Source organism: Galleria mellonella, unplaced genomic scaffold (assembly GCF_026898425.1).
Source record: "Galleria mellonella isolate WM207_F2 unplaced genomic scaffold, CSIRO_AGI_GalMel_v1 utg65, whole genome shotgun sequence".
In the NCBI taxonomy this organism is placed as follows: Eukaryota; Metazoa; Arthropoda; class Insecta; order Lepidoptera; family Pyralidae; genus Galleria; species Galleria mellonella.
Window position 1 is genome coordinate 7,121,003 of NW_026442138.1, and position 18,088 is coordinate 7,139,090.

The 18,088-nt window shown below is 36.0% G+C and overlaps 1 protein-coding gene across 2 annotated transcripts in view; it reads right to left on the reverse strand.

Annotated features, from left to right (window-relative positions):
* LOC113519800 (proteasome activator complex subunit 4B-like) overlaps window positions 1-18,088 on the reverse strand; it is a 29,847-nt gene that overhangs the window by 1,733 nt on the left and 10,026 nt on the right. For both annotated transcript variants that reach the window (XM_031914330.2, XM_026905013.3), the window contains 17 exons: window positions 17,049-17,226; window positions 15,403-16,827; window positions 15,034-15,208; window positions 13,216-13,491; window positions 12,458-12,732; window positions 11,954-12,199; window positions 11,069-11,313; window positions 10,121-10,248; window positions 9,833-10,021; window positions 9,094-9,289; window positions 8,331-8,578; window positions 7,769-7,887; window positions 4,495-4,628; window positions 2,881-3,035; window positions 2,304-2,490; window positions 1,495-1,725; window positions 967-1,112 (listed from right to left, as the gene is read on the reverse strand). In XM_031914330.2, the coding sequence (XP_031770190.1) occupies window positions 967-1,112; window positions 1,495-1,725; window positions 2,304-2,490; window positions 2,881-3,035; window positions 4,495-4,628; window positions 7,769-7,887; window positions 8,331-8,578; window positions 9,094-9,289; window positions 9,833-10,021; window positions 10,121-10,248; window positions 11,069-11,313; window positions 11,954-12,199; window positions 12,458-12,732; window positions 13,216-13,491; window positions 15,034-15,208; window positions 15,403-16,827; window positions 17,049-17,226 (4,553 nt within the window). The remainder of the gene's footprint in view (window positions 1-966; window positions 1,113-1,494; window positions 1,726-2,303; window positions 2,491-2,880; window positions 3,036-4,494; window positions 4,629-7,768; window positions 7,888-8,330; window positions 8,579-9,093; window positions 9,290-9,832; window positions 10,022-10,120; window positions 10,249-11,068; window positions 11,314-11,953; window positions 12,200-12,457; window positions 12,733-13,215; window positions 13,492-15,033; window positions 15,209-15,402; window positions 16,828-17,048; window positions 17,227-18,088) is intronic.

Below are 18,088 nucleotides of genomic sequence, written 5' to 3' on the forward strand. Positions count from 1 at the left end.
AAATTGGGATATTAGAGGTATTTTTACTTTTGATTCTAATAATGTAGACGCGGCATTATTAATTTATAAAGCAAATGGACTGCAGATATACTTGTTAGAATAAGTGATGTTTATGCAAGATATTTATAGGCGACATCTGTTACTTTCTATCAGGTGAACTATCAGTTTTTTTGCCATTCTTAGTTTTTTTAAATAAATTACATAACAGGCCAAATAATTTATATAGAAATCAATTAGATGGGATGAATAATGTTTTCAAATGCCAATGAATAATGTGTTAAAGTTTCAAATACAAATAGATGGGATGAATAATGGAAATATAATGTGATTTTAACAATAATATTAATTATTAAATTATATAAATAAAATGTAAAGATTAACAGTGTAATTTAAGTGTGTCACATAAAATGTATAACATAAACAACAGTGAAATGCATAAAATATATCTGCAGATAAAATGTAAGCACTAAATATTCAATTATTGAGAAGGTCACTTGATATCAAATTGATTATTTGGTTATTGATTTAATAATAATAATAATAAACTCTTTATTGCGCACAATAAAAATGTATACAAGGAGTATTTATATAGAATGTACATATACAAAAGGCGGCCTTATCGCTAAAAGTAATCTCTTACAGACAACCTGGCATAAATAATAGATAAGTACAGAGAGAAAGAAGATGGCGCAAGACACACACACAGACACTCAGACATAGTAAATACATAAAAGGAATCAAACAAAACGCAAAATATTTTAAATATAAAAATAAGATTACAATACATAAACATACATATATAATATAAATAATAATACATAAATACATTAATATACTAAATAGATCAAGGTAAATCACACGTAGTGAACGTCAAAGCAAATTAGAGAGATAGGTAATGATAGATATAGTTGTTTTTAAATTAATAAAATTATCAATCTACTTTTAGTCACTTGTAAGTATACTCACTTCTAATCTGGGATCGCGCATAAGTTTCAGGGCAAACTGTTCAGCGCTCACTGCCCGATCGGTGCGGTCACACAATAGAGGCAGTCCGTAGAATAGCAGCGGCTGTGCGAACTCTAGACACGACAGTCGTGCCCACCACGAACGATCTGTTTGTAACAATATATATTATTTAAACAATGAATTTTTACTGTGGATGTTACCATTACCGAGTACCTGTGTTCATTACTATGGTAATTCTGGGGTATTTTGTAATGGTGATATTTAACGTATTCTATAACTGTAACATAATATCTATAGACCATAGTTGCTATGTGAATTGTCAGTTTGTTTTCAGTTGTAAAAAAAAACTATATTATAGGTAGTATTCAAGTAAAAAAATCAATTCATTGGTATCTTGTTGTCTACATCGACAATACACTGTGTGGTCATCGTCAGCGAGCATATTAGGTGGTCAACCTAGTGTAGTCACTGTATTCGAACATCACCTGTGAATCTCCTTTATTCATGAAGTAGCAAAATAATACAGACCATCAGCAAGCTTGTGCAGCAAGACGAGCGCGTCGTCGAAAGGTTGCGCGTGGTGCAGGTGTAAGGCGAGCGCGGCGAGGAAGGCGGCAGCGGCACGCGGCAGCTCGTCCAGCTGCGGGCCACGCGCCGCCACCGCGCATGCGTCACGCACTAACGCCTGCAGCGCACGCGCACCACTCGCGCCGCCGCCCGACACCCCTCGCACCACCACTCCCATGCACCCGCGCAGCACTGCCACACAAAACATGTTATAAATACTGATAAATAATTATGCTCCACTCGGCGAAGGCACTAAACCCGGTTTTAAAAAAATTGTCGAGTAAAAAATATTAATACTAATACTATTAAATATATATTATTATTGAAACTGAAGTATTAATATTATTATAATAATATTAATACTTCAGTTTGGTAACAAAATTGTAGTTTTTGTTGGAAAACTCGAAAGCAGAAAAAGATGTATTTATTTCGATCGTGCTTGAGATTAGCTATTTTATAAATGACGTACATTGGCTGGGACCAGGTTCGACACAATTTCGAAACCTCCTAACAATATGCTACATGTAAAAAATGTGAAAATGTGATGAAGTCAATAAGGTTAGAATGAACTTTTCTGAATTGGTTTGATCTTAAAACATCTCCAAGTCATCCCTTTTAAAATATCTTCAAGATCTAACTGTGGTTGCTAATCCACCTGCTAAACGTGGCAACTACTGGCATAACCTCCCAGGGAGAGGTTTATGTTCAGCAGTTGACAATTAAAAGCTGACATTATGATGATAGTAAAAGGGGGGTTTATGGTGACGTACCGGTAGTAAGTAGGTTGACAGCGTTGGCGTGATGGTGGGGGGCGGGTTGCGCCGGGGGTGGAGGCGGCGCGGCACAGTCAGCCGCTAGCCGCAGCGCCGACTGCAGCCGCGAAACCAGCTGCGTGTCCAGTCGTTCCACGCGGGCCACCCCGCTGCGGGACGCGCATTCCGAGCTCTCCTCGCTTGTCTGTAAACGTCACAGTTTTAATACAACAAATGGGGAGGGGAAGGAATTTAACGATATACCCTTGCGAATGATCCACCGTGGAGGAAACCATCACGATTAATTTTTAGTGATTATCTCTAAGAATTAATCACTTACTGGTAATTGAAAAGGACAAAGTGATTCGTTGCTCATCACGTGCACTGCAGTCACATAAAGAGAGAAAAGACCTAACGAAAGTAAAGCAGATATAAATAATTTTGACTTATGTATCTCGTGGTTTTATGTATATCTATTTCAGATAAAAAAAAAGTTTTTTTTTTTAAATCGATATAGAACTGACAGAGTTATGAGAACTGCTTATTTTTAAAGTTGAATCAAAAATTCCGTTCCCGAGTATGACGAATGACCAACCTGCGGCGTGTCCTCTGCGATGACGTCATCGGGCGAGAGTTGCGCGACGGTAACCTCGACGGCGGTCTCTTGCGTCGTATCCAACGCGGGCTCGCACAAATTCACCTCGCGAGACACGCACTGTCCAGCTATCATAGACGCCGCAGTCTTTACCACTGTAAACAAAGAGATATTTAATAAATTATCTATTTTCTAAAAAAAAATATTTCAATGAGTGAAATACCTTTGAGACAACTATAAAACTATGGAAGATATCAATATTTTAATTCATTACATATTCTTGCTGAAACAATCTAATGATATAACGAAATACTACAATAGTTAATACATTTTGATATTCTGTTTTGAAGGAAATTGGTTATTTTTTTAAACATAAGTAGTAAGGCAAAAGATGCTGTGGGCAAAATCAAATGTTCATTTGATTATGTTGTATTCACTTAGACATGATCAGTTTTTTTTTTATTAAATTTGTAATTAATCACAAAAGAATTTCTTAACTATTCTGAATTAATTCCACATTTCGTTTAGTAACTCATATGCCTTATTTCTTTATTGGTATCAAATTAATTTCGTAACGTTTCAATCTGTCTTTATCCTTTCCTTATTATTTATAGCAAGTTTCTCCGTATGATCTCGATATGTTTATATGTGACTTACATTAAACAACTACATCTTTAAGAACTGTTTTTTGTATTATTTGTTTATTAAATAAATAAATAAACATTATATATACGTTTTCCCTAGAGACTACAGCATGAGGTTCTTAAAAATAAGGCCGGCAATGATTAACAAACAAGATTAAGTAATAGATTCAATCTATCCTTATTTATTCATCTTTCTATTTCGTTGAGTATTACAGGTACAGTTTATATGTACATATTTAGTTAAATACTTACTTGGAAAGTTTACAGTGGTGTATAGTACAATCTTTACAAATATCCATTCTCTTATTTATTAAAACGCCACGCTAACAGATTGTTTTACTTATAAATAAATAAATGAAACAATTTAAATTCTATTGAAATGATTCAATCATTAGTTCCACTTTATGCGTATATTACTAATATCTTTATTTATTTGATAATATTTAATAATTTATTTTCTATTTTACTGTTTCACAAACAAAAAGCATGCTGTAATTGCCCCTAAATGTAAAAACAATCTTAATCCACTAGTGTACTGTATTGAAATGCTTTGTTGTATCTTGTTTTTTTTTTTTTAAATATACAACTTAGAATGGCAAACAAGCTAACGGCCCACCTGATGGAAAGTGGTAACTGTCGCCTATAAATATGAGCAGTACCATGGACATAACAGAGTATACTGTTTCGCCCATGATACCCTCCATGCGTTGCCATTCCTGAGGACTCAGATGTTATTATCCTGCAAACCGAAACACAGCCATGCAAACACAACTGCTTCACAGTAGAAACACGAATGGAACAGAGATATCCAAGCAATCGACTTTTGTACAAAGTCTCCCTCTGGTGAAACCCTCCTCTCTTGTGTTGGTGATCTTAAAAATATTTGTTTCCCCCCATAATAGTATATAAAATAGGTCTAATTACACTCACCAATATAATAATTCTACAATACATGAATGCTCAGACTTACCTATATCGCCGTTTTCATCATAAAGTGCGGCCAGTCGCGGTTTGACAGCGGCGAGGAAGTCCTCTAGCCGCGGCGCGTTACACTCACTACCGCCCGGAAACACTATCTCCAGGTCGAAGATTGTCATCAGCATACTGCGTGGACAATGTATTCAATGAGTCTTTTTATAATTTCACTTAGAACAGCACACGGCATGACTTTATCGTCACAATGAAATATTAAGTTTATGTTTCACAAAAATAAAACTGACTTCAGATGTGGCAAAACCAGTTATTTTAATATAAGAACTAACCTACTGATGCGGGGGGAAAGGGATTAGATCCCATTATTGTTAGTAATGGGGTCTAACCGACCCATTGCCAGCAATACACCTTATCAGGTTGACTTCCACGTAGTTCCCCCGTGAAACTATCGTGATTAATTCTAGTGGAATTCGTCACGATGGGCTAACTGACCTGAGGGCGTACCATGAAATGTTTTCCGAAATTTCGAAGCCGAACGAAACACAAATTGATGTTAAAATTACATAATACTTACCGTTTAAAACATTAATAATATTAAAATATTATTCCTTTGGACTTTTATGGTAGGATTTGGGACGAAGGAAATGTTAAGTTCCATTTACTGGGCCGTATTAGGTATGAACGAAAACACGAACTTGAGTCCGAAACTTCGGAATTTCATTTCATGGTAGGCCCCCTGGTTTCATCCTCACTTATCATCACTTACTGGTGACCTGCCAGCGTATACCGATAGCGCAGACAGAGTTACTATTCCATTATCATCCATTAAAAAAGACCTACCGATGCGATTTTCATAAAATTTCTATGGGACTAATTTGTAAGCATATCCTTTTTTTATATATATAAAAAAAAAATCCTAATCGGTTTATAATTAAATCACGGGAATATAATAACGGAATCATGAGATAAGAAACATAAAAAATTACAAACCAATAAAAACTCCTTTTTAAAACCGATGTGGAAAATTCTTTTTTATCTTAAAGGATAAACTTGCAGATTGGTCACATAGAAATGTTATCAAAAGCGGTTCAGTTTAGTTTATAAATCAATATTTTTTATAATATAATAGGTTTTGTAAAAATCTAAGTCGGTATTTTTGTAGAACATAATCTAAAATTACATTTATTTTATTAAATGAAAGGTACAATTGGTCAATATTAATTATGTCAAAATAGAAGTCGTTGATTTATTGCTAAGCAAAATCCAGTGTTGTATTCTTTTCAAGACATTTAATCAAATAATAAAAATAAGATTTGAAATAACAGAAAGAAGACTTGATTATAAAAGCATCTAGTGCGACAGCAACAAGTTATTGATCATTTCTTAAAATACTAGTTCAATCGTTGCAACATATTATTCTATATAATAGGGGAGAGTCGGATATATTGTACCATTTTTCAGTATCAGCAAAATATCTCGTTTCCCTATTAATTTAGTCAAATTATTTATCCAATGCCAAATTGTTTAGAACCTCGTTTATCATATACCGCAATGTCGACCCTATACTCTTAACCGATTTCTCAAAATATTCGTTTTTCTAAAGGCTTCCGATTGGAACAATTTACCCGACTAGTCGGTTTAAATGTACCATAGGTTAGCTAAATTGTACCACTAATAGTTAAGGGACATTCAAACATGTTAAATGTTTAATAATTGTATAAAATATTTAATATTACTAATACTCAATATTATCCATGATAATATTTTAATTATTATAAAAAAAGTAGTAACAGACATAAAATTATTTTTTCTCCAATAAGTAACATTCATAACTTAAAAAAAAAATTATATAGAATTATCAAAAACAAAACAATCATCAAATTACCTTCAAATTAAATTACCTTCTTAATTATAAAATTAAATTATTTCTTTTATGAAAACGAAGAAAAAAACAGTTTTAACTTAAAATTACAATTTGGTCAATCAAAAATTATTTTGTACTGAGATCAAAGTCTTTGCTCAATTTAACACTGATTTAATTTAAACAATTGTCACAAATATGTGGATTTGAAGCCCAGTTTTGTTGAAGAAGTGACCCTCAGATATAGAACAAATATTTTCCTTATCATCATCGTCATTGTCGTCTACCAGCTCTAGAACTACATCCCCAAAACTCGTTGCAGATTGACGTAGAAGACCTTTGTATTTTCTGAGTTATTCAATCTTTTTCTCTGGAATTATATTTTTCTTATTTTGTGTTATTTTTAAACCACTACTTTTTATGGTTTCTTTTGAATTGTCGATAATCCGCATTTATCGACATTGAATACAATTAACAGCTGTTAGGCCATTTACATCAGTTATCTTTTCTATTAGATCATAGAACCGTAAACATTTTGTTTATTAAAGCCTTTTACTGTATTTATGGATGTGACGTGGGGGTGAAGGTTTTGTCTCGTCGGGTTAATTGTACCAGTACAATTTAGATAACTACTAGTAGTACGATTTATAAAACCAAAAGATTTAAAAAATATGTATCTGTTACAAAATAACCCCAAAATCTAACGCGCTCATAACTATATAGTTTGAAAGGTAATTGTTGATATATTCAATAAAATATACAGCAAAATTATAACTTATCTTTTCATTGAGTTATATGCTTAGAAACACTCGTCAAAATTTACATCAAACACTAACCAAATAGTATTTTTTTTCTCAGATACAATGCAATTGTCGGACGTCATTACAAAACCAAAAGAAATTGAGGGCACTGTCAGTGCTTAGTTTCGTTTTGTCAGAAAAGAAAAATAGTGATGTTTAGTAGGAAATTTTGACATGGTACAAATTATCAGGCATTACAATATACCCAACTCTCCCCTACTAGCGGCCCGTCCCGGCTTCGCACGGGTAAACATTTATGCAACATTTTAAAAAATGGTTATTGTGACATAACGATAATAGTTGGACATATATATATCGCAAGGTTTTTTGTAGTTATTGATATTTTCTTTAATATTGTAGAACATACTTTTGTTCTATCACCAATAGTTTCCGCAACGCACGCGACGAAAGATATTTTATAGCATTTTTTACACCTTGAGTTACGTTACTAAAGTTTTAGTAAGGATCCCTAATCTTTTCTAGCAATAAATATAGCCTATGTTACTCAGGGTGAATGTAGTTTTCTAATGGTGAAAGAATTTTTAAAACCGGCAAAGTAGTTTTTGAGTTTATTCATTACAAACATACACACAAAAATACAAATCTTTCCTCTTTATAATATTAGTGTAGATGAGCAGAAGCATGCTTACCTGCCTACAATTTCGCGCACGTTTTGATACGGGTGTTGCGTGAAGTTCGCAGCTTCTAGTCTTTTGAGCACTTCAGTTGCGAGCGGCGCCACTCGCCAGTTTAATGTCGCGATCGCGCTCTTAACAAAAAAAAAAAGCAATGAAATGTTATAATTATAGTATTATTTATTAAAAGACACTGGTATTTCACTCGGATATTTATTTATTTATCTATTTATTAAATCAATCATTTATTTGCATAAACATAGTTGTAACAAACCAGCAGTTGTAAGTTTGATGTTATAGAACTCTAGTACGCTATGTTTAACCATCATAGAGTATAAAAAAAGTAACTATATAAAACATTAATTAAAATAATAATAATAAATTTATAAAATACAATTGCATTATTTAAAAAAAAAACAGCAATTATCCAGTACTCAATTAACTATACAATGTTAAAAGTTGCCATGATATGCCCAATGTATAGAAGTAAAAAAATCAAAATATTTTTTTTCACATTAGACATTATTGTTTACAACATGCACATTGGTTTTTTAGGGTTAATGTGCCAGTTACTTACCTGTAGCGCGTATAGCCTAGCGCAGATGACGAAGGAGGTGTCTGTGTCGACGGGGGCTGCGGGGGCTGCGGGGGTGGCGGTAGAGGTATCGGCGTTGGTGTCGGCGGCGGCAGCGGGGGCGGGGGGTGCACACAGTGCCAGCAAGGCGCGCAGTACGGGCGCGGCCCGCAGCGGGTCTACCCGCTCCATGCCCATCACCACGCTCGTCGCCCAGTCCTCCATAGTTTCCACCGTCACGGATGTCAGGCCTATAGGAGAAATGTCAATTGTAATAGTCTATCTAAAAGTAATATTATAAAGAGTAATTGATATTTAAGTATTTGATTTTTTGCACGTCTGTTTGTAATAGACAAACTCAAAAACTACCTAAGTGATTTTAACAATTCTTTCGCCTGTAAAAAGCTATATTAAATTCAGAGCAAGTGATAGGCTATATTTTAATAAAAAAAAAATGTGCGATGCAGTAGCAGACTAATACTGTACTGTACTGTAATAAAATTCTATGGACAAATTTTACTTCAAATAGGATATTTACTTTGTTTTTATTGTATGCTCTACTAACCAATTACTAAAAGATTAAAGGCATAAAAAAATATAGAAGCGAGACAACACCATGTTTCTCAGGAATAGCATGTAATCTGACATAGCATGAGAAGTCAACAGTGTATTCTGTGATAATCATTGTTTGTAATTCTAAACTGTATAAAAGAAATAATGGGAGCTTAATTTCATTCTAATCATGCTATCAAAAATATTTAATTACCCGTAGTGAGGAGTAAGATGACGTTCTCGTACAAGGCCTGAGCGGGGGCGAAGGCCCAATGTCTGGGGGCGCGCAGTGCGGCGGCGGCTATCTCGGCCGCGAACCGCTGTGATGCTTCTTGCGGCGAGCCGGCGCGTTCCGTCGCAGCTGATACCAGCTTGTTCGTCACCTCGGGACCGAAGTGAGAGAACAGCATCTGGGACCGAACATCTCAATGATATTGTTTCCCTCAAAAAATACGTGTCGTATTGAGATTATCCAAAAGAAAATGTAAATTTGATTAATTAAGGGTAAAATTAAATTTAATAATCCCCAGAAACAGCAACACTTGGGTAGCATGAGTGCTATTCCAAATTGCGTAAAAAATAATAAGTTATATGTTAAAAAGGTCGAGTCCAGGTAGATATATGTAAAATAAATATTAACAGAATATCTCAATATTATTTTTTAAATTTATGATTACTTTTAATTAAAATATATAACTGGATAATGGGAATTTATTGAACATAGTGTTTGCCGTTTCCGATAATTGTTACTACTTCATCCAGAAGTCTTCTTCAAGAGCAGTACAGTGTTTACATCACAGTGTCTTTACTAAATTGTAGTTACATTAATAATTCATTAATATAACTATTTCCATTCCCATTGTCCAGTTATATATTAGAATTTCCTAATATTGTTAATATTATCAGAAAAATCTCAAGAATACTAGCTAATAGCTTCTCTGACTATTACTCACTTTAAACAATGAGAACCTCAGGCCACTGAATTTGTCTTTGCCTTTTTTCTCTTCTACGGTGAGAAACGAGACCAACTTTTCAATATTGGTATTGTCAGTAAAGAATTCCATTATTAACCGCTGGTTGTCTGTCATTTCTTCAAGAGGCAAGTCGAATATGCGGACTTGTTCGCTAGATGGCGCGGCTACCTAAGATATAGATTGAAAAAAATATTAAAATCCATCAACATAAAAGTATTATGAACACAAATCGAAAATAATGTAATCATAATAAATTAAATTAATTACCTCAAGTTTATTGGGCCATGCATAGAAGCCATTTTTAGAATTCTTTAACCATGGTCTATCCCATTCCTCTTCATTCTTAGGAATCCTGTCTTCTGACCATGTTACCCACTCTAAATCCTTTCTGTAACCTAAAAAAAGGATTGAAATGTGTAAATACACTGCCATAATTAGTAATTTATTCAGCTTCACGAATATTATACACAGCTAACATTATACAGTGACGTCAGTAATATTTGTTTAGATATTGGTGCAATGGACACAGATTGAGAAACCTTCCATAATGTTGCTATAAATATTAACAACAATTTTACTCATTTTATAATTATAAACATTTATGTGATATTTGTCACAGATTATCTGGTGCCCTTGAAGAAAACATGTGAGTATTGTCAAGTGGCTGTACTATCTCAACATCGCAATATAAATTAAAAATTATACATCAATAACCGATGACCGACCGAGACATAGTTACATCAGGCAGATCAAGGAAGGAGTTGGTGTCGTGTCATATCAAGAGGTGAAGAGACTCGCTGAAAATCGTAGTGAGTGGCAAGAGTTCCACCGACAAGAGCGCAGCTCTTAAATAGGATAGATAGACATCAATATCAACATATCCAGTCATTAACTCTCCTCTCTTGACCATAGGCCTTATAGTTGATTCGGAAACCAGTTAGTTTTGGTGACGTTTTAAGAGGGACACTGCTGCCCATCCCTCGATAATTAAGTCCACTAGTTGCGTCTTACGATACGAAATGAAGGGGTGGCCCATTCTATGTAGGGACCATGTGGCATTATATATATATATATATATATATATATATATATATATATATATATATATATGTATAATATAAATATTCTTCAAATATCATACATGTGTTGGAAATTTTAAAGATTCGAAACAAACAGCTCATTGTAACAGGAATACAACTACATTCAGGACATTACCTGGCACAGGTTTCTCTGGCCTCTCAACTCCGGCCATCTCGTATGGATCCACCAGAATCTTCTTGATCGGTCGTTTGACTTGCTTCAGTGTATAGTAGACGAGGCGCTGCGCGATGCGACGCACTGTTATGTTATCGTGTAGAAGCGAGTGCAGCATCAGCTTGACGGCGTTACTCGGGTACTCCGTTTGTATGGATGGACAGAAGGACAGCATATGCATAACGAGCTCGAGGCGACGCCACACACTAGGTAATAGAAAATAAAAATAATAAATCTTTATTGCGCATTAATATACATGATTTTGCAAAAAAAAAAAATACAGGCTTCAATCATGGTCAAACTAATTATTTTGACTTAAAAACTGAACTACAAAACGTATTTGGATACAATTTTTATGAGACCAATTTTAAAGTATAACCTTATATTATATAATATATACAAAATTCTTTTGTATCAAAAGAATATTCTAAATTGGTTTACAAATTATAAAGTTATAAGGTAATAAACATAAAAAAAAAAAAATTTAATCGAGCATCTCTTTTTTAAAGTCGATTGAAAAAATTGCATTGTTGCTCATAGCAATCTAGCTACAGACTATAAAAACTTCTTAATTTCATGCAGAAAGTGAAATATTGTCTGGAAGAGACTGCTTTAGCGACAAAACCACCTTTTGTCATTTATAAGCATAGTATAATATATATTTTTATATTATTCTTTAAATGGTGCAATAAAGAGTTAAAAAATAATTAATATGTATTATATATCTTCTGTTTTATAATTCAATTTGATATTTGTGTTGTGATTCCTGTTGATTTTTTTGTTTGTTAATAAATTAGTATTTGATTAACTAATCGAATAAATTTTTTATATTTAGCCATCACTTACACATTCGGCGCATCGGCCACATTCACCAGTTCATCGATTAATTCCACATACAATTTCTCCATTTTATGTGAATGAGCTAACTCCCGTTCTGTAGCGCCCGTTAATTGTTCAATAAAGACTGGGTCAGCGAGTTGAGATGCAGTGAGCAGAGGTTTGGCGGCGTCGATGACGCCCTGGGACATCGTTAGGCGGGTGTTCACGGCCGGATAGTGCCGGTGTAGACATTCGATGAATAGCTGCTCTAATCTGGCGTAGAATTATTTTAAAATGTTATTTATTTATTGAATTTTAGTAAACATCTAAATTATTACCTATTTCCATCCAATTTTATTCTGTCGAAATATACTTTCATGAAAAATACATGGCTTAGAAAATGTTAATGCCTTATATGTTAGTGAAGATTCAAATTTATAATAAGATTTCGTAGAATATGTATATTTCTCTGAACTAATATTATAAAGAGAAAAGATTTTAATTTTTATACATAGTACAAAGAGCACTGACCGAACAATGCTGGGCTTTTCACTAAGCGGCGCGTTGAGTATGGCGGGCCAGAGTAGGCGCACCACCTCCCAGTCGTGCTTGGCTGCCAACGGCCCAGCACGCGGTCCAAGCAGGATACACAGCGCCCCCTTGTGGCGAGCGTGCCCCTCCTCTCCTGCATCAACCCCACCCACCTCTTCACGGAGCAATTTGTTGAGCCGCGGCACAAGCAATCGATACGAGTACGGAAAATACCCGAGCATCCAGTACATACGAATTTGAGCCAGTATGCGTACCTGTGATTGAAATGAAACACGCATTTGGTAAGGCAGATACAATTCTCGGAAAGAAAAAAATATATATTTCTATAAAATATAACTTTATTTTTAAAATACACTTGGTACAAGAGTCTCCAGAGTTTTCGAATATCTCTGCAGAAGACTGTTCTATTCGAATTTGTGTTGCCAAGTAACTGTACTTAGAATGTGAGCCATAGCAGTAAAGTTACAGAGTATAGAGGTATAACACAGTAGTCATCAGGAATGACAACACATTTTATGTACCATGGCGTCACATTGAAATCTAATTATTGAATGAAATATACATACAGTAGCAGGTACATCAAATTAAGATGCATTCTATGTTAATAGGTGACGGTTTTTATTTTCCATCAGTTTGGCAGTCAGCTTGTTCATCATTGTCTTAAAAACGTCTTCGTATACAAGTTAATAGTATAAAAGGTGTGTGTAAACAAATTATAAGGATCATTGCACACTAACCGAGGTGTAGACGTAGACGGAGAGGTCGAAGAGCGCGTGCAGCACGGTCCGTGCGGAGGGTGGTAGACCTGCTTCGCAGGGCAAGTCACGGCGCGCTTCGTGCTGTAGCCGCGCACCGTCCGCCAGCAGCATGCGTAGCCGCGCGGTGGCCGCCCCGACACCGCCGCTGCCGCCGCGGCCGTCTGTCGCTCGCTCCAAGGCCGCGAACGAGCGCAGGCGCGATTCTAGACCGGACGTAGCGCGAAGCCCCGCCGGCACCACCACGCGCTCCCATATCTGACTTAGCGGAATAAAACGGGGGGAAAAGGGATTGTTAGTAATGGAGATTAGTAATCCCATTGCCAGCAATACACCCTATCAGGTCGACCTCCACGTGGTTCCCTCTGGAAACCATAGTGATTGATTTATTGTTGAATTCGTCACGACGGACCAACTGACCTGCTTTATCATCTATCATCCCTCACTGGTGTCATACCAGTGTATACCGATAGTGCAGGCGGGATTACCATTCCATTAACATCCATTAAAAAAAAAAAGCGGATCAAAATGGACCAATACAAGTAGCTGTATGGCCTTGCCCGTGAACGTATAGTGATGTTAAATAGCCTATAACCTTTCTTAACACCGCTACAATAATGGTACAAAAATAATTTTTAAAATCCGACTAGTAGTTCCAGAAGTTAGCGCGTCCAAACAAACAAATTACCCCACTGTAAAGTAGTATAGATAATCCTTAGTATTAAAATACTTGTCACTAAACATGTTGTACATGGGACATATTTTGATAATAGATGGATGTTTGTTGAAATATCAATAGAAACAAACATCATATTTTGTGTTTGATAAAATTAATAAAATATAAAATGTGCCTTTGATAAAAATAATGAAATGTTTAAAGATAAATTGATTTGTTTTACTAAGTTTTAATATAATTAATGGAGAATTGAGGTTTTTTATAGAAAGTTGACCATTATAGCAATACTAATACACATTTTTACCAGAAGGAGACTTTTTTTAATGGATGATAATGGAATGGTACTGGCGGAGCACCAGTGAGGGATGATAGATGAGGATGAAACAGATCAGTTGGCCCATTGTGACGAATTCATATGGAATTAATCAAGATGGTTTCCAGGGCGAGCCGCGTGGAGGACGACCTATGGGGTTGTTAGATCCCCAATACTAACAATCCCTTTCCCCCCAGAAGGAGACTTTGTAGAAAAGTCGTTTGTTTTGGTACCTCTGTCCCATTCGTGTTTCTATCGTGAAGCAGTCGTGTTTACATGGCTGTGATTAGTTTTTTTTTAATGGGTGAAAATGGAATGGTATACCGACGAGGCACCAGTAGCAGATGATAAATGGGAATGAATGCAGGTCAGTTGGCTCACCATGATGGATTCGACAAGAATTAACCATGACGGTTTCCAGGGAGAACCGCGTGGAGGTCGACCTGAGAGGGTATATTGCTAGAAATGGGGACATTAGACCTCATTACTAATAATCCCTTTCCCTACCGCTGTTTCGGTTTGAAGGGTGTGATATGGTAGTGAATTTGTTGGGTACAGAGGTATAATACCTTCGTACTCAGGAAAGGCAACGGATGGCGAGGAATCATGGACGAAACAGTATATAACTGTGTTATGTATATAAGCGACGGTTACCACTTCCCATCAGGTGAGCCGTCAGCTTGTTTGTCATTCTAAATTGCATAAAAGAAAAACATTTGAGTCAACCATCACCGACATATCTTAATTCGAAATTAGTAGAATTTATAAATTACAATTTCCAAATCAATGAATACAAACCACACATATGTACCTGTATTAGCATTTCAAAACTGCGCGTGTCGTCGGACTTGTCCGCGAGCATGCGCGTCTGCACCTCGAGCAGCCGGTCAATAAGTGCGACGCGCATGTTGTCACCATCGAGCGTCACAGTATGTTTGATGCCGTTTGTGAACGGCATGCTTGTAGCGGGTACTAGGGACTCCATGCTGGCCGAGTGGGAAGTGTTATGGATTAGGTAAGTTTTTATGAAGCTCTCTAGATTCGTTTAGGAAAATTTTATATATTAATATTTACTATTATGTAAATTTTAATATTAATAATTTGGCAAAGAAAATTATAAAGCAGATTTGTAATGTTAAAACTGGGGCAACAAAATATAGTTATAACTACAAATACTTACAGGGCAATTGGTTTCTCGTCTGGCGACGGCATGAACATTGTACAAGAAAGTGAAGCATTAATTATATGGAAACTTCTGAGCCTGCGTTCACGGCAAATAGGCCGCTCTCCATCAAGCCACTGCCGCAGGCGAGCTAGTTCCGGCTTCAGGTACCTATCGAGCAGTCTCTGCGCACACGCAGCTTCTTCTGCATTTGGTATGTGCCATTTAAAATTGGCTTCTTTCATCAAACAGCCGTGGCCCCATTCCCTTATAGGTAACCATTTCTCCGGCGCTTCTGAGTAATCTTTAGGAGAACTCCTCCATTCGTATAAATATGTGTTGCTCAATGAAGATAGCATGTGACCGAGAACGTCGCATGCTCGCGCGAGTGCGACCTGGTTGTGCAGTTTAAGTGCCCGGTCTAAAACGGGCAAAATATCGTCTATGTACTTCAAGAGGACGACTCCATCGCATTCCACTACATGCATAAGTAGTACAAGCCTGTATACCACCTCTCTCGAGGGATCTTGGTCATGTATAGCCTCATCAGTCGCCAATAAATTATTTAGTTCTCGACACAGTTCAGGTATGAAGGCTGCTAGCGTAGCTTCGGAGTTCACACGAGCGAATACACGCAGTAAGACACCGACCATACTTCCTGAGACTGTAATTTCAAATGTGGTTTCAGTGGCGAAGGCTTTGAACTTCCGGAGTGCCTCTTTGAATATTTTTGGTGAACACTGCATCAGAACAGCGGTTGCTGCGGACGACAGTGACGTTTCAACTACTGCATCCGTTTTACTACGGCCGAATTCATTTTCTTTTGTATCGTGACGCACATGTTCAAGAACACTAAATTCAATTATAATAAACAACCTATCTAAAAAGACGAGAACGAAGTCTTCAAATTGAGCAGTAGACTCGCATGTGAGTAACTCTTCTTCGGTGAGATCAGACCAATGCTCAGGTGCTGAGCTGCAGTCAATGAGTGGAACCATCCAGCTGAAGATGAGTATGAAATGTAAGGTGACTAATGTCTTTTTGATGTCGTTGGGATCTAAACCAGGTAAAACGGCCATTAAAAAGGGTACGACATGGGTTTGACCTTCAGGATAATCACCGTCGCGGCCACGGAGCATCGGCCTGGCGACGGAGGCGACGGCAGACATGGCTGCAGTCACTCGGTGAGGTTCCGTCAGAGATGTGAGGGACGTTCGAAGTTTTTCTAATAGTGGAGGTACCACGATGTTTGGTCGGAGGGTAGCTAAATTCTGCAGTGCCATAAAAATGTCGAGAGAACCGCTACGACTGTAAACCGCTTGGACTGTCGGCCCAAGTAATATTGTCACGAATTCTGTTATGTCCTCATCTCTGAGTTTACATTCTTCTGGTGTTTGGTTCTCCCAAGATCCTGCGAATCTTTTTTCTCGCTCACGGCGGACTCTGAAAATATAATCTAGTTTTATAAATTTATTTTATAATAATTTATTTTGCATTATTTCTCCAAAACAGAACAGGGAATTGTTGAGTAATCTCTGTAATTTATATTTAATAAATGTTTTTTTCATTATTTACCTTTTACCTATGTTTTAAATTATGACACGTTAATAATTTTTGTAATGACATGTTAAGATACACTTGTAAAAAATGAGATTAATAAATACCTGTTGAGGAACTCTCTAGCTAGTTTACGCAATAGGTCTCTCAGTTTGTAGGACCAGCGTCCGGAGTTAGCGCTGTGCAAGTAGCTCTCAACGCCCGCGAGGAAACTGCGCAAGTGCTTTAGTACCACGCCGTCAGGTTTTATGGTCCACACTATCCATCTCGCTACTTGTTTCATTTCTGACATAGAAAATAATGCTTTTTAGCATTTTGAACACTTCTCATACATTGAGGTATTTTATAAATTGTATTATATAGAAAAATCTCATTAAAATTGTGCATTTCGATCGTAATAACTTAAAATAGAACTACTGCAATGTAAATCATAAATTTATCATAAATCATAAATTACAGAACATGCGGCTGCATTTTTATTTAAGTACTAGAGTAGTATTTTTGAATAGTAATTTTTTTAATATCCGCCCATTCGAAACGCAATTTTTGCCAAGAAGAACGGGCAAGAAGAGCAAGAGAAGGGCAAGAGCAACTTAACTGTTGCTCTTTTCAAAAAGTTTAATTATATGTTTTCAAACTGATAATATTATAACTGTACTCTTTTCATGACATAATTGGAAACAGAGACCAGACGATTGAAAAAACCTCTTTACGCGATTGGTAATACGGTTCATTACATATAACTCGCCGAGTTTAATAGGTTGTGTCGAGAGCATAATATTGACAAATTAATACAGTTTAATCGGCGGGCTATGGAAACTCAATTATAATTTTTGCAAAGCGGATTTTAATTCCCTATGTAGCTAGGAAGTGAATGCACTTTTTCTGTGTATATTTTACGCAATATCTTCAAAAATTCTCAGCTGATTTCGATAATTTTGATTGGAATCAATAGGGTTCACTCTTTTGTTGGTATCTCATTAATTTTGTTACAATTAAATAACTTATTTTCTTGAAATAAAATACAGTCATAACAGAAAATTAAATACAGAGTAATATATTACTCACTATTATTATAACTTTCTATAGATAAAAGATTTTTTAAAATCAGTTAAGTACTTTTTGAGTTTATTCATTATCATCCTTT